Below are 19,332 nucleotides of genomic sequence, written 5' to 3'. Positions count from 1 at the left end.
TTCAGCTTGGAGAAGAGAATGCTCTGGGGAGACCGTATAGCAGCCTTTTAGTACCTAAAGAGGACCTACAAGACAGCTGGAGAGGGACTTTTTACAAGGGCATGTAGAGATAGGACACAGGGCAATGGCTTTAAACTGGAAGAGGGTATATTTAGCTTAGACATAAGGAAGAAGTTCTTCACCATGAGGGTGATGAGACACTGGAACAGGCTGCCCAAAGAAGTTGTGGATGCCTCATCCCTGGAAGTGTTCAAGGCCAGGTTGGATGTGGCTTTGAGCAACCTGGTCTAGTGGAAGGTGTCCCTGTCCATGGCAGGGAAGGTTGGAATGAGATGATCTTTAAGGGCCTTTCCAATGCAAACCATTATGTGATTCTACGACCTTCCAAGAGAAAAATCCAAGCTAATTTTTGGAAGGTAGTAAAATATTTTTTTGCATCTTTTCTGTAAGTGAAAATGGTTTGTATTTAAAAAAAACCCAACAACCCTGATGACAAAACTATAACAATGAAAGTTGTTTTGCTAGAAAATAAACTATTGCCTCTCACTATATACGGTTTCACATAATAATTTAAAGACTTTTTTTTCCTTGTTAAACTGCAGATGCAGTCCTGAGAAGTGCAGAGTACCTGTTGTCATTACCAAAGTCAATATGGGTTGTACCACACCAAAAAGAACAAGCCCTTTTTGTTAGTGTCCAGGTTTTCAGACACAGCATCACCATGCGTGATGTAACTGATACCATCACAGAATTTTGATATTGGCCTCAATAGAAGCAGTCACAAGGCTCTAGGTAAGAACAACACACACTGAAGTACTGACTGGATCCAGTTCCTTCACCAGAGTTAACCAAGAAACCTTATGTAGAGAAATTGGAGGAAGACATTGCTGCAAAATAAATGATAATAAAATGCTACACTGACAGTTCAAAGCTAGCTGTTTCTTGGGGAGAGGCAGACAGGTTATCATAGCCATAAGCTTTAAAATGCTTATGCATTTACGTGTTAGGAATTTTAGAGTAGGATGTTTTTCTTGAGATAGGGAACTAACAAAAGAGTCCAGTAAACAGAACCACTAGGAGGGCATTAGTTATTTTATTTGTTACTGTGCCTTTCATTAACTGGCAAATCTCCAAATTTACACTGCAATGCACTAGGAGTATTGAACAGCTTGTTCAAAGAGGTAAATGATCAGATAGAAGTGTTACTATGAAGGGGAGATCATATTGCATAATGGTATATCTTTAGGAAAAAGGACAGATAAATCCCATTTTTTTGTAGTTTCTGTTTGTTTGATGGGGATCATGGTTTTATCCTGAATTTAAGTCCAGGAATTTGGGGAGTTTTCTAGCAGAAAACAACCAAACAACCAACAAACCCCACAAACAAACAAACCAACCAGAACCAAACCAAAACCAAAAAAGAAAAAAAACCTCAACCAAACACCCACCCCCCCCCCCCCCCCAAACAGAGAACATTAATGTTAGACACTCTATTAGATAATTTTGAATACTTATTCCAAACTCAGAGATGGTAGCCCATTCCAATAAAACAGTGCAGCAACCACCTTTTGTGCCTTGCGATTCAGGTCTACCATGTTGAAGGTAACCATAATCTATTTCATCACATCCCTGAGGTCATAGCATTGTCTTTTATGCTTAGTGCACTCTTTTCCCTCCTATTAAATGAGGCCCTCTGTTCCATGCAAATCTATAGAAACACTTAATCCAAAACCTGTTTCAGTCTGTTGACATCTTTTTATGCATTTAACTGATTTTGGATCAAGCCCCGAATGACCAACCTACATCTCAACCCGAAACTCTCAATGGAGAAATTAACACTAGCAAAAAGTTTTAGCAATACATTTGAATAAGAGGACAGTGTGTGTCCTAATAAGTTCTGATTCTCTAACAAGCCAAAGATGATAGAATGGGATGCAGGAAAGGAGAATTTGTTTGGAGACCTGAATGCTACATAATGTATGTATAACATAGGGCTTCATCTCACTGCCAGTGAAGTCATAACGAACCCTCATGAATTTCGATCACAGCAAGACCTTGATACTAAAACAGTTAATTCCTCACAGTTACATCATTGTCCCAGGAATTACTCCATCAAAAAGTTAATTAAAATTTTTCAGCAGGATTTGGAAATACCAGGTGTTTTAGAGCAGATCTTCTTCAAGACAAAAATTGAACTTCTAAAGTTGGCATTTAGTATCAAAAATAATCTACAGATTTGAAACATTTGCTGCACTTTGTCTTTCTCAGCTAATCCTATTGTACATAAAGGGACTGTAACGGTAAGTTATAAAGCTCAGAGCATTCAGCTTAAAAAATGGTCCATAATCTGAGGAACTATATACAACCATAGCACTCATGGATGAGCAGTGTGTGCTACTGAAGACAGTATATGATGGTAGAAGGTATTTGTGAGTTGCATGGAACTGCCTTACACTTCTTTTGTTGTTGTTGTTGTTGTTGTTATTTTTCCTTTTCACAATATGGACTACAGGTTCTAATCTAAATGATGACAATTTTACCAGGTTTTTTTCGTAGGCGGGGCCCTGGAAAACCAGCAACTAGATTATTGCCTATTACTGTTGTAGAGGAGCCTCAGAGCATTACACTGTGATGATGCTATGAAAATACTCCCTTTAGCGTTTCAGGGGGCACTTTTTCATCATTCGCAACCAGAAATTAATATTTGGATTCCAATGCAGATTACCCCCAAATTTGATTTTGCAGATCCTAGGTTCAGGGTTGCTTTCTATACAACCAAGGCTTCAGGAATCCCACAGCTCATAATATAGAGGGTTCTTTGATTTGTGAATTTTCAGTCCCAGGGTTTTGTCTTATCTGCTGCTCAACATTCATGCTGCTGGTTAGCAGTTTTTCACTCAATTGTCAATAACAACTAATTTATTCACAAATTTGTAATCAGCTTGATGATGCACATGTTAGAGATGAATATTCCTCAAAAAGTGTGGTATTTCCCAAATGAAGAAAAAGGTCAGCAATATCTTCTCACATATGAAGAACAATGTACACAGGAGGTTTTGTGATAGTATCAGTGAATATACTGGACTGCTGAAGGAAACCATGTGTGGTACTGAAGTTGAGAAAAATTACAAATATATCTTATGCTACCTTACAAATATTTTACAGGGACTTGGATTTGCAAGTCCTTTATGCCTAACTCTGCCCATGTAAATATTCCCATTTGTAATGAGCCTCCTTATATGAATTAAGCCATACAAACATGGAACTGTTTATAGATTGAGGAATTTCTGAACATGGCACAGTGGCAGAGTACACACATCATTACTGAGACACATGTTTAGTTACCTGCTAGTCAAAGTGCTCAGATGCTTAGATATACGTCAAAATTTTGGAAAGGAACAAAGTAGAACAAGTGTGAAGACTTCCAATGATTTTGAGACTCATCTTTTAAATATATTTTTTCCCATATCTTCAGTTTCATGACTTGGCATTTTTTATTCCAGTTTAATTACACAGGTGTTAAAATTCACACAATATGCTAAAACCTTCTGGGAGAGAAAGGTACTTGGGAAATCTCTTGCAGGAAAGAAAGGTTAAGAGATACTAATGTAGAATATTTAAAGAAACATACACACAAATAGATTTCACTGAACTGGCATTATATTATTTCACATATAAAATATGGAAATATATTTTCACTCTAATCTGTTTTTTAACTTCATGTTTTTATCAGGCATTTTTGTTGGTTTTCCCTTCTAAAATTTAGCACATCTTTTTAGATTATAAAATGGCATATCCTTACTCATAATCCCTTGAAAATGTCCCTCATTTTAACCTCATAAGTGTCTATAAGTGGCTATTTAAAATAAAATAATTCATGTACTGTTTAAACGTATTTGGTGACTTCAGCAGATGGACTCAACCTTTTTATAGCATGGACTACCTCTGACTGGAGATGCTGGCTCATGGGTACCTTGCTTCCCCTTTATGATCACTGATGATTTCTACAGTAATTAGTCATACAGAAAAGAATCAGTAGAAAGGGGTTTGGTGTGGTGGCAGAAGCAGCGTCAGCATCAGGTGACCAGGCAGTTTTCTGTAAGCCAGTTTGAAAATGCTTTTCCTGTCCCTTTCCAGATAAGAAGCCAAGGAAGTCTGGGAAGTACTATACACATACAGTGCATGCCATTAAAAATGTTAAAAGTCAATGGGGCAGATCAACCCCATTATTGGGAGTTACATAACTAATTCTGTAAGTTTGAAAAATCTCAGATATTATGATATATATTTACAATTATTTCTGTACATATAGACAAATATTTTATATCCATAATGTGCTTAACATATCCTGGTCAATAATCTGAGAAACTATATTCAACCATACCACTCATGGATGAGATGAGCAGCGTGCACTACTAAATACAGTATATGATGGTAGAAGATATTTGTGAGTTGTAAGTGCATGGAACAGCCTTCTGCAACTCTTTCTTTTTTTTTGTTTTGTTTTGTTTGTTTGTTAATGCTCCTTAGCACAATATGGACAGTTCTTCCTGTTCACCTTATTGTAGGCTTTAGGGATTCTTTTTTTCCCCTTTTCAGTGTTGATTCATTTGTCTCTCCAGGAGATTTCACTGTCACTGTCCTACTAAGTTTTAGCTCAGCCCAGCACATCTTTCCCTCACTCTCAAAAAATAATAACAGTACCATTGTAAAAAGAAAAAAAAAATATTATCTTTGCCATTTATTCAGGAAAGATCATTTACACTTGGCGAACAAATAAGAGGACTGTTTAACAGAATACAGTGCTCTTCAACCATGTGCAAGTGTCAGAAGTGAAGTATCGCTATTCTTAATATTTTTCCTAGAGGATGAAATGGAAGACAGACTTTTTATTAGTACTTTAACTTTTGTTACTCTAAAAGATGTGTTGGACTGAATTGGGAGTCCTCCTTTCCACTCTCTGTGGAACATATTCCAAGACAGACTGACCCCATGGCAGAGTAATTACAGATGCCTTGTGTTCACAAGAGAAATTCTCAGCTGCCAGAATGAGTCCCATAGAACCATTCCATCAGCTCAGTTAAAACAGCTTAACACATGTTTCAGTTTGCAATGGGGCCAGCTGAAATTTAGCAACTAGTCTTCAATACAAGTATGTTCTATGCTGCTTTACCTTGGTGGCTGATGTGGTCCTATGGGGTCATTCTAACATGGAAATTGCTGTGGTTAATAGAGTCTTACTAGGCATCTCTGCAGTCGTAGCTATTCCACATAGTAAATCTCTACTGTGTCTGAATAAAGGGCATCTGTATGTTACTTATGACCCACCTTTGAATCCTGTATGAATCTGCCCTGAAAAATAAATTAATGGAGCCCAGTATTAGACTCGTCATATAAAAAATGGAAAATGGAAAGTCAGTCTTAAATTACAGAAGAATCAAAGTACTACAGTGTATGAGTTCCATGTCAGAATAATCCAGATAATACCTGATACAATTTTGGACAGAGGATGCTTTGTCCAGAACAACTAGTCTATTTGCATTTATAGTTGAGTGCACTATTTGCAGTTTAAAAAACTGCCTTATGCTGAAAAGTCTTGGCTGATGTCTTAAAGCATAGCATGTGTCTAAGCTTTTATTGGACAGACACTGAATTTACATTCATGGGGAACAAAAAGGGTAACTTTTGTTTAAGAAAAAATTAAATTACATAGCTCAATTCTCTCTTTCATCTAATAGAGTCCCATTGCTTCTCAGTAATTCCAATGTGCAAACCCCTCCTGAGAAAAATCTACTAAACCTTCTGCTGTTACTTGTTCAGTTTTAACACCAGTATTATGCACAAATTCTCTTTTTTCATAGGTGCGGCATAAGGACTGGATACAACCAGTGCATGAGATTCATCTGACCAAACACAGATGCCTGGATATGAACTAGTAATTTTGATCTCTTTGAATGCAGAGAAACATGTGCCTCTTTGGCACAATTCATCTAAGCAAGAAATAAATAATTACATTTGTCAGATGACTCGCATCCTACAAGGGCCCGCTTCTCCTCATTGACGAAAAGGGAACCTCAGACGACTAGCTCAAATGCAGACCTCCAAGATTAGGTGAGAAGAATTCCTCCCAGTATGTCTCCAGGCTCTAACTGGCAAGTGCATGGACATCCAAGTTGCTTGTCAGTCAACTTTAGAAGCGCTGCTGTTGGCACATGATGGACAAGGGCAGTGCACTTGTCAGCCAAGAGACACTAACATGGTCCTGCTCAGCAGTCAAGGCCATCACTTAAGCTGTGTTTTGGGTGCTTAAGTGATACGCAAGTAGTCATAGCAATACAGATAGACAGATTATATTCTAGATTAACGACAATCAGATCTGTGAGAAAAATCTACACATGAATATCACTTGTAAATAACTCTGAACTATTTCATTTCCTTATGTCCACATTTTAATGCCTTTTTTTTTTTTTTTGGCTTGCATATCATGCATACACACTTGATTTAGTGAACTTTCAATGACTACTTTTAATCATGAAGCACTCTGCAATGTGGTCAGATTCTCAAAGACAGCTTACTAGATTTGCTTCAGTTTGTTAAATTTAAACTCTAACTGCACATTGCAATATACAGGATAAATAAATAGAGCTATTTTTCACCTGAAGAAGGTATCCTCTGTAACAAAGAAAGCTGCTCTGTTTTCACATAGACATTTGTGGCCTGCACAGGATTAAGCTCACATTTGGAAAACAACATCTATTATTTTTGTCTGTTTTTAAATGAAAAAATTAGGAAAACTAAACAAGAGTAGGCTTGGAATTGGAGCAAGAGCAAATAAAATGTTTCCAAAATGGGGAAAATGTAAATTTGATCAAGATAACTATTGATAACAAGATAACTATGAAAGTGTCATACTGCACCACAAGAGCAACAAAAAAATCAAGCTGTATAAACCCACGAAATCCTGGATTTACAATGTTTTTAATAAATGCCCTCACCCAAAGAATACCTTGTTCTTTCCTTTCTTGTTACCCAAGCTCTTAGTTATATAAAAAATATATCTGATTAATACATGTTTTAATATTGATTTTTTTTCTATTGAAAATATATTTTCAGTAGTATGTAACATACCGCTCTGCATCCACACTACCAGTAATGAAAAAAACATGTGAAGGAGAATTTAAAAGTGCACATACATGGTTTGGATTAGTTATGAGTAATTTTGAAATCCCATTGAGAAATAACAGACTCATACCTCCTTGGCAGTGTATTTAATTGTTAGAGAGGCTCCTTGCACAGATGTCATGTTGTTGGCCATGAAAGCAATGACAGGCAAAATGGATAACAAAATGATAAAGGAAAATCAACTCCTAAATTATGCTGTGATGATAGTATTTTTTAAAAGGCTTCAGGTAAGTGTGGTTTTCTTTCCATAAGAGAACTCTTACCAAAAAATTATTCAGATGTGGAACTGGGGCAGAATTTTTCAAGTGACAGTCACAGAAAAGAACAAATGCTTTTTTTTCCCACTGACAGCCTGTGATCTTGCTAAATGTACATGCTGAGTTCAATGGCACTACTCATGCTGGCAAAATTACCTTTGTAGCTAGAATAGGATTGGTACTGCCCTTAATTAAACAAGATCATTAAATTGGCATTGCAGAACACCAGTGAATCCTGATCTTTAGAAAACGTGTTCCTCAGTTAATTCTTTTTTTTTTTTTTTTTTTTTTTTAATGAAAGAAAGGAAAATTTACTTGGTGCACCACTGTCATCCCTCTTAAATTAATGCAGTTATTCCAACATAAAGTGACAACAGTGAATCAGGCCTAGCATGTCTTACTGTGTGACCTGGTTGGAAGCATAATCTTTTTGGAGTTGCTTTCTGATTTTCCTTCTTTGCCACTGGTATACAATGGCAGCCTTTTCCAAGAGTGAGGAAATACATTTTGATTCACGAGCTGTAAATTAAGCAGTAAATATAATTATGATTACATAAAGTATTTAGTTCATTTTGATATACACATATATTATAATAATTACCCAAACGCACGTTTTAACAGAAGAGTAGTAAAGCTTGAGTATATTGGAATGACACGTAACTCAAAAACATCCTCCAAACTATGTATAAATCAACAAAAGCATCTGCATCCATTTTACATGTGACATGCATGTAGATCTGTGCGTGACTTCTACAGCACGCAGACACGCGCTTGTTTCCCTGTTTCCAGAAGCGCATATCTCATGCAAATGTTTGGAAATGTAGCCCCGCACATCTGTGTAAGCTGTCCAAATAAAACATGAATGCTGTAATTCTTAAGAGAGGTACAAATATTACATTAGGCCTTTGCAGCCATTTTCTTGCATGTAAATATGGCTATTGAAGAGTTCTAAAGGTAATGGTCATCAATGTCATTTACACTAAATGAAGATCCAGCCCATAGTAACCAGAGCTCCATTTCAACAGAGTCTGCTTTTTACTTCTAAAAGCAGTTAGAAGTAGACTCAAGGCAACATATTATTACACTGCTGTCCTACACCTCCTTCTCTGCCTACGTACAAGAAGACCAAATACCGCAGTGCGTAACTTCCATCATGAGTTGGTGGTTGTACCACTGCCCTCAACTGGAGGATGATATGGCTGGCCTGCTCCCACGGGAATTAGCACATCACCCCACTGATGGCTGGCCCTCAAAGGTCTACTACCACTGGTGGAAACTATGCTTAGTTCATGCCTGCAGTTTTGGAACAGAAAGCTTTCTGAAGTCTATGTGGCCACGATACAGCTGACAAGCATGTTTTACATGTGGTTATGGAAACGTTACAATCAGTTTTCCAGTGAATACTTGCCATGTAGTAGAAGCAAATACTGAGTACCACCAAAAAAAAAAAAAAAAAAAGCTATAAAGTGGTGAAGAATCCCAAGGATGAACACGTTTTCCAAACTGATCTAAAATTTAAAGCATAAAAAGTGTCAAGTGCTAAAGTAATTAAAACCCAAGTACCTTAAGATTTCAAAGAGATTTCTTTCACTGTCCTCCCAATTATTCACACAACAAAAACTCGCTACATAAAATCATCAGTCATTTCTGCAAACAATACTAACATTTTGAGGCACCAACTTACCAGCATTTAAACTATTATAAAGTAATGTAACAATATTACCCATCCATTTGGATTTAATTAAGAGATAAAATAAATATATATGCCAAACTTCTTCTTGATTGCACATTTGGTATTGGAAGTTACATGGTCACAGAACATGAAAGAAGTCAAATACTTTTTGATCTACCAGCAAACTCTAAATACATCGATAAAGAAGCCACACCAGGCCAAATAGATTACTACTTTCAAGTAAGTTCATGAAAGTTTCCCGAATACTGTTAAACAAAGTTACACATCCATGCTGAGTTATTCATCAATGTGTAGTGAGAGTCTTGCAGTAGGCCAGGATTTTATTGGCAGGTAACTGGCAGAGGAGCTATGCAGTGTGATTAAAAATTCCTGTTTGGAAGCATTAACATAGAAGTACTTTTATAATCTGAACAGGAGACTGCAGTTCTTGAAGTTGGGAAGAGCAGAAGGGAAGAATGAGAATATTTTCCATTTTAGAAATGCTGAGGCACAAAACACAGTTGATTCTAGTACTTTCATACATGAAATCCTTTCTCCTGTATGTGCATCATTTGTAACCGCAAAGTCTGTAAACTGCTGACTATTCGTCTCTGGTGTCCAATGAGTACAACTCCAATTCTTCTTATGTCACTGCAAGATAAAAAGTTTCATCGTGGATGCAAGTATAGTAAAGTCTTTTGCACACAAAAGACTACAAATATATGATGAATTGCTCTGCTTCAGGACAGTTTATTTTCCTGACTGGAACATACGAGAATACTGCAAATGTTCAAGTTTTCTGCACCTGTCAATTCCAAATTTGCTTAAAGGCAGCCGTATAAGAAAAAAAAATTAAAAATGTTGTAGTTAGAGCACTGACATATGTTGTGATACTAGTGGTCAAGTAATTTTTCCAACTCTTGAGGAAGAATCCAAGAGGAGGGTTCTAATAGCCCATTTTTAGCAATATGTTAGTAGCAGACGTTTTCCACTTCACTTGCAAAGGAACAGGGCTGATACACTCACTTTTGCAGTCCTGAGGCTGAAATATCAATAACAGAGGCTGTGCTTTTGATGATTTGGGTGGTGAGAGGTGGTCTCAAGATCAAAATAGCACTGAATCTTAGAGCTCAACCCAGATTTCCCTCCATCTCATCTAGACCAGCACCCTGGAGGTGGTAGGTCACCCACACAGCCTGACTCTTTGGCAGGAACGAAGTCACCAGCCCTCAGCGTTTGGCACCATCCACTAGTTCTGTTGTTCTATAAACATCAACAACTGCAATATGCCGAGAAAGATCATAGAGGTGGTGAGGGCAGGAAACTTCAGATATGCCTTATCTAATTGTGCAAATCCCACCCTGGGACATAGCATAGATACCACTTGTTTAGATACCCTCAAAACTGGTTTGATGATACAGCTAGTAAAGGAGCCCGGAGGATGAGGCATGACCTTTATGAGTTTCAGGTTTGCAGTTCAAGATACCTGGCTCTGTATCTTCCAGATGAAGAGCCACTGTAAAGCAGCAAGTATTATGTACTTGGGCTTAGCATCTACATGGGGGATCATACACAACACTTAAGGTCAGCAGGGACTATGCAAAAATATTGAGCATCTTAGAAGCTAAAAAGGGTCAACTAAAAGAATAAACCTTTACAGCAGGGAGTGGTGTTAGAAATGCGGGAACGATGCATAGCACATATCAAGGAAGGCCTGATAAAACTGAGAAGGATTCCAGCAGCCTTAGGGTAACAGAGGTTGTTTGAAGAAAGAATCTTTCAAAAAGCTGAAGTGGTATCTAAAGAAAGAAACTAGGAAAGATGATAACCTCAGGCAGATTATCTTTAAAAGCACAGTAAGGCAGGCTAAAAAAAAACAACTTGAGGAACAACCAGAAAAAGACACCTAGTAATAAGACTCATAATACATTTTTTTTTCAAGCTCACTGGGGTACACGAAACCTGCCAGAGTGCCTGTAGAATCTAATGATGATTTGGGTATAAAAATCACTGCAAGACTGGCCACTTCCAGAAGACTGAACCAATTATTTCAGTTGATATTCACTGTGGAACAAATTGAAGTGACTCCCATGCCAGAACCTTTATGGAGTACTTGTCAGAGGATCTGTCTGAAGTTGAAGTGACTGCAGGAGAGGCTCTATAACAAACTTAAAAACCAAGTGACAACCCACCTCCAGAATAAGAGTATATTTAGCAAAGAGTTTTAAAAGACTTAAAGGAGGAAGTAGTGGAATTACTAACAGGGGTGTGAGAGAGCGATGTTTCAGCTCTATTCCACTTGCTTAACAATTTCTTGGTGCCTGAGGCATGGAGAGTGGTGCCAGGCAAAGTAATGAGTTTTCAGGGGAGATGTGGGAACTACAGACCTGTGAGCCTGAAATCATTACAGTGCATAACAGGAACTATAGTAAAGTACAGAATTATGGGATGCCTGGATAAATTATCTACTGGAATCACTATGCCTTTGCAAAGGGAAGGTCTGTTTTATAAAATTATTTGTTTCCAATGCAGGAGTCAGCACATACATGGATGAGGGCAATCCATTTGATACACCCTACTTGGATTTAAAAATCTTTAGAGAGGATTCCTCATCAAAGCTTTATAGGGAAAATAAGCAGGTGTTTGCATGACTAAATAACCAGTTTAAAGACAGGAGGTTAGGAGTAAGCTGCCAGGTTTTACAATGTAGTCATGAATGGAAACCTGCAGGGTAAATGGTCTGGAGAAACAGGTGAGCACAGAGGCAAAGAAGTCAGTTAGTTAAGACTGAATTGTTAGGGCAGTAATGGAAAGGGCCAGCTGCAAAGAGTTTCAGAAGGATCTTATAAGACTAAGTGACTAGGCCATAAAGCAGCAGATAAAATTCAATGTAGGTGAATGTAAAGTGATACACATGGGAGAAAACCAGTCCTAACTTCACATGTAAAATTACTGAGTTTTAACTGACCACTACCATTATTAATACAGACAGTCTCAGCATCAAATAAAAGATTAGGAATTAATGGGAAGGCAATAGAGAACAAAATAGAATGTATTGTTATGCTACCATATTAATCCATAGTTTGCCCAAACTCCTATATACTGGGTGCAGTGTTTTCATTTAAAAAATGATAGAGATGGTTGAAGAAGGGCAGCAACTTCCATGAGGACTGACATGGGGTTGAGGATTTTCACAGCAAAGAAAAAAATATCTTTACCACTGATTTCAGTGGTCTAGATCAAAACTGATTCCCCAAGAAACATTTAAGAATGTTCTCTGCTTGACCTTTGGCAGTGTTTGGTGTGGTCACAGAATGAAATGTCAGTTCTGCATCTCTTAATCACATCTTTCTCCTGCATTGTTTTGGTAAATCAACTGTATTTGTCTTATTAGCTTAGATCGGAAAGGAAATGAAAGCACTATTCCATACATGATGATAATTACATCACTGCAGCATCCAAAGAAATTCAGATTGATTAAGTCACTGTAGGGATAACAGATTACATACTTACTCAATACTCATTCTTGAAACCATATCCAAAGTTGTGAAACCTGCTGCCATGAAGTTATTTTTATACTGACCCATTTTTATGGAGTCCAGCCAGTCACTGACTGAAACAAACAAAGGATATTCTGGAACTTCACCAGGTGAATCTGGCATTCTGAAAAAACATAATGTAAAGGTTACCAAAGCAGTACAAAGTATGACACTTGGTTTAGTCTGGTAGACAGAAGGCAGAAGGAATGAGAGAGAAGCCTGTGCTGTAAAGGTCAAATCTTAACTGCAGATCTCTTTAACCTGTTGTCTAAAACTTAGAAACCATGTTAATCTGCCAAGTTACAGTACTTAAACAATACATTTTTTTAAAGCTCTGCAGCTCAGTAACAAGCCAAGGAACAGACCTCTCCTCCTGTTCTTCTCTTTGTTCCCACAAAGCATTTCTTTACAGATATTAAATCTTCAGGATGATAATAATTTGTAAATACAGTAGCCAAAGTAGAGGACAAACGAAATTTAGCATGAGATAGAATTTAAAAATACTAAAACACTGTGAGATTATTCTAACATTACTCTTCAAAAAAACCCCCAAATGGCTCCTTATTGCTACACCATTGTGCAATGGGAACACTTTGATTACAGTGTTCAAAACCTAAAAGAAGCAAAAAAATTACTATTTTATATCTTTGCTTTTATATAGAATTACACAGAGTAGCAAATAAAAATGAAGGAGCTAATTTAATCAAATTTCTGTTTCAGTTGTTTTACTGAATATTATCACAATTGAAACAGGTGGGAAAAAAAAATTCCAATTTTGGTGCATACATTTCCAGTCTTCTGTTGTGTGTCACACTGATGAGGGCTCACAACTTCCATTGACTTTGTACATTTTGTGTAGAGAAACTGTAGGAACAGAATGCAGAAAAAGCACACTGCTATTTATACAAGCTTTATGATAGCCTCTAGGAGAAAGATGTAATTTATTGAAAATGAAAATTTAGGCAGCAAAAGCCAGCCAACATTAACTGAGGGAACATAACTTATGTATACTGTAGGAAGCGACACACCCTAGTATCTTAACATACTGAGTTTCAACCGCACATATTCAAATACATTAAACACACTGATTTTCATTCACATTATCAAAATAACAGAGAGAGAGACGGCAGGATAGGAGACATTATTAAGTAGAAACCTCAATTAAACACCTACCAAGGTCCCTTCCAACCCGAATTACTCTATGACTATATGATTCTATAGAATAACTGCCAAGCTCGTAAGTTAAGAGCAACACAATAATAATTCAGATTGATTGCATCAAGCATTGCCAGATGAATGGAGAAACTTTGCCAAGCAGGTGAGCTCAATAAGAGCCTGACTGCAAGAAAACAGGGACAGCAAGATACCAGCCTCAGTCTTTTCCCTGTTGCTCAGCCCCTCTTCAAACCATATTAAAAAACATCTTAAACCACTGAGGTTCTCAGCAAGACCCCCCCAGGCATTGAGAACCCTTTAGAAACACAGGGGGGGTCTCCATGAAAGCACCTCTATCTTAAGGTGAATTTCAGCTACTGAAGACAGTGAGGCCACCTGGACCTTCACTGCCTTCAAATGATATCCAAGGACAGTATGGATTAATAAGCACAGAAAAATCGAGAAATTCTTCCACCACAGGCTTGCTTCTCCTGTGGCTGCATTAATTTCTGTAATATTATGAATGGAAAAAACCTTGGACAACACCATCAATAATAATTTTTTTTGTGGAATGTTAATAGCACCATCACTTATTTGGTCATTGTTGCCATTTTTCTGCAGATAAATACAGATCTAACAAGCTAAGACAGAACTACTTTCTGTGGGGAATTACTCCTAGGCAGTTCAGAAATTGCTTGGGCACTGTCAGATGGAGAGACAGGCTGTTGAACAGAGAAAAAAATTACAAAGAGAATACTAGCATATAGGAGAAGAGCCAAAAAAGCGAACAAAGAGATTCACAAAATTAAGGATAGACAACACACAAACAGAGCTCAAGCAAAAACCAAAACAAAAAAAGAAAAATACCTAATACAACCTGCATGACTTGAGGAAAAAAAAAAGTAATGGAATCATAGAATACCAGGCTGGAATGGACCACAAGGATCATCTGGTCCAGGCCTTCTGGCAAAAGTACAGTCTAGAAAAGGTGGCCCAGCACCCTGCCCAGCTGAATCTTAAAAGTGTCTGATGTTGGGGAATCCACCACTTCCCCGGGGAGATTATTCCAATGGCTGATTGTTCTCATCATGAAATATTTCCCTCTGTGTCCAATCAGAATCTCTTCAGGAGTAACTTGTACCCATTGCCCCTCATGTTTTCCATGTGACTCCTTGTAAATAGGGAGTCTCCATCTTCTTTGTAGCCACCCTTTAAATAATGGAACATGGTGATAAGGTCTCCCCTAAGCCGCCTTCTCTCAAGGCTGAATAAGCCCAGTTCTCTCAGCCATTTTTCTGTGGTGGCTTCCCAGTCCTTTGATCATCTTTGTGGCCCTTCTCTGGACCTTCTCCAGCCTGTCCACAACTTTTGTGCATAGCAGGGACCAAAACTGAACACAGTGTTCCAGCTGTGGCCTGACAAGCACTGAGAAGAGTGGGATAATGACTTTCTTGTCTCTGTTGGTGATGCCCTTGCTAAAGCAGCCCAGCATCCTGTTGGCCTTCTTTGCCACAGCAGCTTGCTGTTCACTCCTGTTGAGCTGCTTGTCCGCCAGGACCCCCAGGTCCCTTTCCACAGAGCTGCTCCCCAGCCAGGTAGATCCCAGCCTGTGCTGCACTCCTGGACTATGTTCTCCAAGGTGGAAGACCTTACACTTGTCCTTGTTGAACTTCATAAGGTTCTTTTTAGCCCTCTTTTCCAGCCTATCCAGGGCTATGCAGGGTGGCTCTCCCTTCCAAAGTGTCCCCTTCCCCACTCTGTTTAGTGTCATCAGCAAGTCCTTATACAACAGTTCATTAACAATAAAGCAATCCTTAAAAGAGGCTTAGAGCTATTTGAACCCCCATAACTTCATGAATTTAGAACTTTTCTGCTCTCTCCAACCCCTACTTAATGCCATAAAAGATCTAATGATAGCCACCATCCATTACAAAAAAAAAGTACCAAAAGGAGTCTTACACAAGTACATCCTCCACTAAGGTATGAAGGGTGCTCGGATTGCGGATCAGTTTGTCTAGAAAGTTGACAATGTCACCAAATTTTGGACGGTGGTTCCTCTCCTTTTGCCAGCAGTGAAGCATTAGTTGGTGAAGAGAAGCTGGGCAACCCATGGGTGCTGGAAGCCTGTAGCCTTCTTCAATGGACAGTATAACCTAAAGAAATACAATGCATATGATCACTGGATATTAAATGCTGAAAGAACAGTGTAAAGTTGACAATTAGAAACCAGTGATAATTAATGGCAGAGGCACCTTCACTTTATGTATTGCTGGGGCTTCACTCAGGGAATCAGGACTGGCAGGAGTGTGATGAGAGGAGATGCAAAGTGTTTTGTAGGCATGTGAAACACAGCAGGCACTTTTTTAGGCTCTCCGGACATCCTCTTCAAACAGCCAAGAAAGGAGGAGGAGAGGAAAGAACTAACCAGTATCACTATCTTTTTTATCCACCTGCAGGTTGATGTTGTACTGAATGGAGTCACAGGGCCACAAACCAGCCTTGTATGGCTGCTGCTTATTGGGATGCTCTAATATTTATGTCCTGACAAAGTGTTAGTGTGCGACGAAGTGACAATACAGGGTGTTTCAAAAAGATCGACCCAATTTGAAATCACTATATCTGATTTATAAGTTTATAAAAAGGTTATAAAAATGTTAGTAAAACTTGGTAACTCATTAAACTGTAAATTTTTGTGTAACATATTGCAATTGTGAAACATACTGCTTTGAAATTGGGTCCATCTTTTTGAAACACATTGTACAATCAAGCACTCCAAATGCACAATGCAGCACCTGGAAACTTTACTTGGTGTTTGCTTGCTGTTTCTGCTGATGTTAGAGTATGATTAATTCAGGCAATGTCCCACACACCAAGTTACAGTGAAGCACAACATTATTTTGCACAGAAACCTGGATGCCCAAGCTGTTTATGACTTAACAGAAATTAATAAAATTGTGGTGCTACCATATACCCTAGAGTGAGTACAACTTTCCGATTCAGCAGATGTGGAAAAATGTGTTTGGTCAGGATTTGGAAAGAAACAGATCTGATACCACAGATAAATCACTTGTATGAAAAATTACATTTGATCAGAGTTGAAGAGAGACTTTTTTTAGTAACATCGGTAACAAAAAACATGGTCTGAGAAGGACATTAGCAGCCCTGTGTGATAGGACATAGCAAAAGTATATATGGTCCATGAAGAGCTGGCTGGATTCATTCTGTGTAAGATTTTTAAAAAAGAGAGGAAATGTTACTAGGTTCTGCAATGAGTGGTGGCAGCAGTGCAGATGATGACAGGAATGACACAGTCAGGATTTCTTTTATATAGAGTAATGGAAAGACAGTAAATGGATGATCAAGAACAAAGCTAGGAAAAAAGCCAACCCTACCAAACACACAGAACTCTTCCACTTAAAAATTCAGTCAATGCTAAATGTTCTCTAAAGTACAAATAATTGTATACAAAATTTGTAATAACGCAGTGCACTTATGAGAAACATACCTACTGCATTTCTACCCGTTCTAAGGACACATTTATCACTTTCACACCAATATATGTACATACTGCAGACTTATTAATGCAGCTGGAAGGGGGTACATTAAACTGTTTACAGCAAATCAATGTTTTATAGCACTAGCTGTAGCTTCAATATATTACATCTTATTATCCTGGAATATATCCTCATTCTCTTTTTGAATTCTGAATTAATGTTGTTGGCTCTGTTTAGCAATGCCTAATACTTATGCTGCAAGCATGATGCAAATAAATAAGAGTAATGAAGCTATATTAGGACCTTAGCTCCCCTTCATGGCATGGCAGAGAATGGAACAAGCCTCTTGTAGCTGTACACAGCTGGGCATCTGAGTTTTATAAAATGAAGTAACTTGGTCCTACAGTGTGTAGCCCACTTATACCCTGGCAGAAACATCTATGTGTGAAAAACAAGTGTTTGCAATGTGCCAGGGAACTGGATTTGCACGGGGAAGTTTCAGACCCATCCGTGACAGCACCAGGAAGCTGAGGCAACTCCAAAGGCATCATTACTCGCCATAAAGATCTCTGAATGTTACGTGCCTGTTGAGTATTGACAGGCCCCATATGTGCAGATTGGACTGGCCATCCAAATGCTGAGGTGGTATCTAGAGGTAAATTATATGTCAATATATGTATCTAGAGGTAAAATATATGTCAATCTTTCCATTTGCCTTTCTGGCTACTTATTTTCGTACCTGGGATTTACTTCAATGGTTCAAAATCTGAACAGCCAAAATGACTGCTGTAGGAAAAAATACCATCATATTGCCTGACAGGTATTTCCTCCAAAGCCTTGCCTCCTAACAATGAATATGCCCCCAGATGGCTCCTGTTACAGACTCAGGATGGGTGAAATTCAACCCCACGTACATGAAATTTTCATCACAAAACTGTCAAAACTCATGTATTTCAAGTAGTTTGTCAAAAGTGGCTTCATAAAATATAGGTACTTGTTACAATGTGGGGTATACCTTAGCTGATACTTGTCACTGAAGAGGCAATCTTTAGCAGCCCAGAAATGCAGATATTGTAGTCTTTACATTTAGTGGTACATGTTGCAAATGGTGGATTCAGGAAATATAGTTTGTTTTCAAGGCAAAGCGAAAGTTTCTCTACTCTTTTGAGACATATAGCGTTTGCTCAACACGACAATAGAGAGCTGATGAGCTTTTCCAGAAATAATCTATCCAGGAAAGAACCCAAAAGCAACTGCAATTTTCCAGACATTGTATTTTCTCTGACATACTGTACTTTGCTATATCTTTGTAAAAGAAGTTACAGTACATTTTGTTTCCTCTCTTGTTCAAAAGGAACATTTCAGTATGAAGAGAAATGCCAGCTGGTACTCGGATAATTATAATTTCTAATTAATACCAGCACATTTTTAAAGTATACTCAAATATTCCCTCATTAGTATCCCTTGTGAGGCAAGTATTATTTTTAGAATCTAAGAAGCAAGAGTAAAGATGTGATAAGTGTCTAATACTGCAATGGGAATCAAGTCTCAAAGGAAGAAACACAGCTTTTTAGTTCTTTATTTATTTATATATTTATCTACCTATTTATTTATTTTATCTTCTGCTTTGCTACTTGCATAGCACTTATCTCTGAAGAGAGGAATTAGATATCCATATACCTAAAAGGGAAGAAGTATCACTTTTTTTTTGGTAATATAAAATAGTACATAATGTGTAAAGATTATACATGTTAACATCTTTTAAATGACTTTTCCCTTGCCAGTTTAAGGTTGAAGATGCCCCCCACATTAATCGTGAAATGGTCTAAACATCTGTATGTACAAGAAGAGTACAGCAACAGCTCTAGCAATTGGCGGAACTCTTTCCACATTGGCAAATTGATGTCCCATCTACTTCAACCTGAAATAATAGCTTAGTTTCTATGCAAATGAAGCCCTGTGTCTGCTAACAAAAAGGCTGATTACTGCTCTCTAGTTCTGGTTTTGTGATGAACACTTGATGGGTATCAAAA

The 19,332-nt window shown here is 37.9% G+C and overlaps 1 protein-coding gene across 8 annotated transcripts in view; it reads right to left on the bottom strand.

Annotated features, from left to right (window-relative positions):
• Positions 1-7,253: 7,253 nt before the first annotated feature.
• Positions 7,254-19,332, bottom strand: part of EPHA6 (EPH receptor A6) — a 492,663-nt gene continuing 480,584 nt past the window's right edge. For all 8 annotated transcript variants that reach the window (XM_065853097.2, XM_065853115.2, XM_065853107.2 and 5 more), the window contains 3 exons: positions 15,765-15,958; positions 12,625-12,774; positions 7,254-9,762 (listed from right to left, as the gene is read on the bottom strand). In XM_065853097.2, coding sequence (XP_065709169.1) covers positions 9,648-9,762; positions 12,625-12,774; positions 15,765-15,958 — 459 coding nt within the window. In that variant the 3' untranslated portion in view covers positions 7,254-9,647. The remainder of the gene's footprint in view (positions 9,763-12,624; positions 12,775-15,764; positions 15,959-19,332) is intronic.

Source organism: Patagioenas fasciata, chromosome 1 (genome assembly GCF_037038585.1).
Source record: "Patagioenas fasciata isolate bPatFas1 chromosome 1, bPatFas1.hap1, whole genome shotgun sequence".
NCBI classification, from domain to species: domain Eukaryota; kingdom Metazoa; phylum Chordata; class Aves; order Columbiformes; family Columbidae; genus Patagioenas; species Patagioenas fasciata.
The sequence above is the reverse complement of the archived record's forward strand: the minus strand, read 5'-3'. Positions and strand labels throughout refer to the sequence as shown.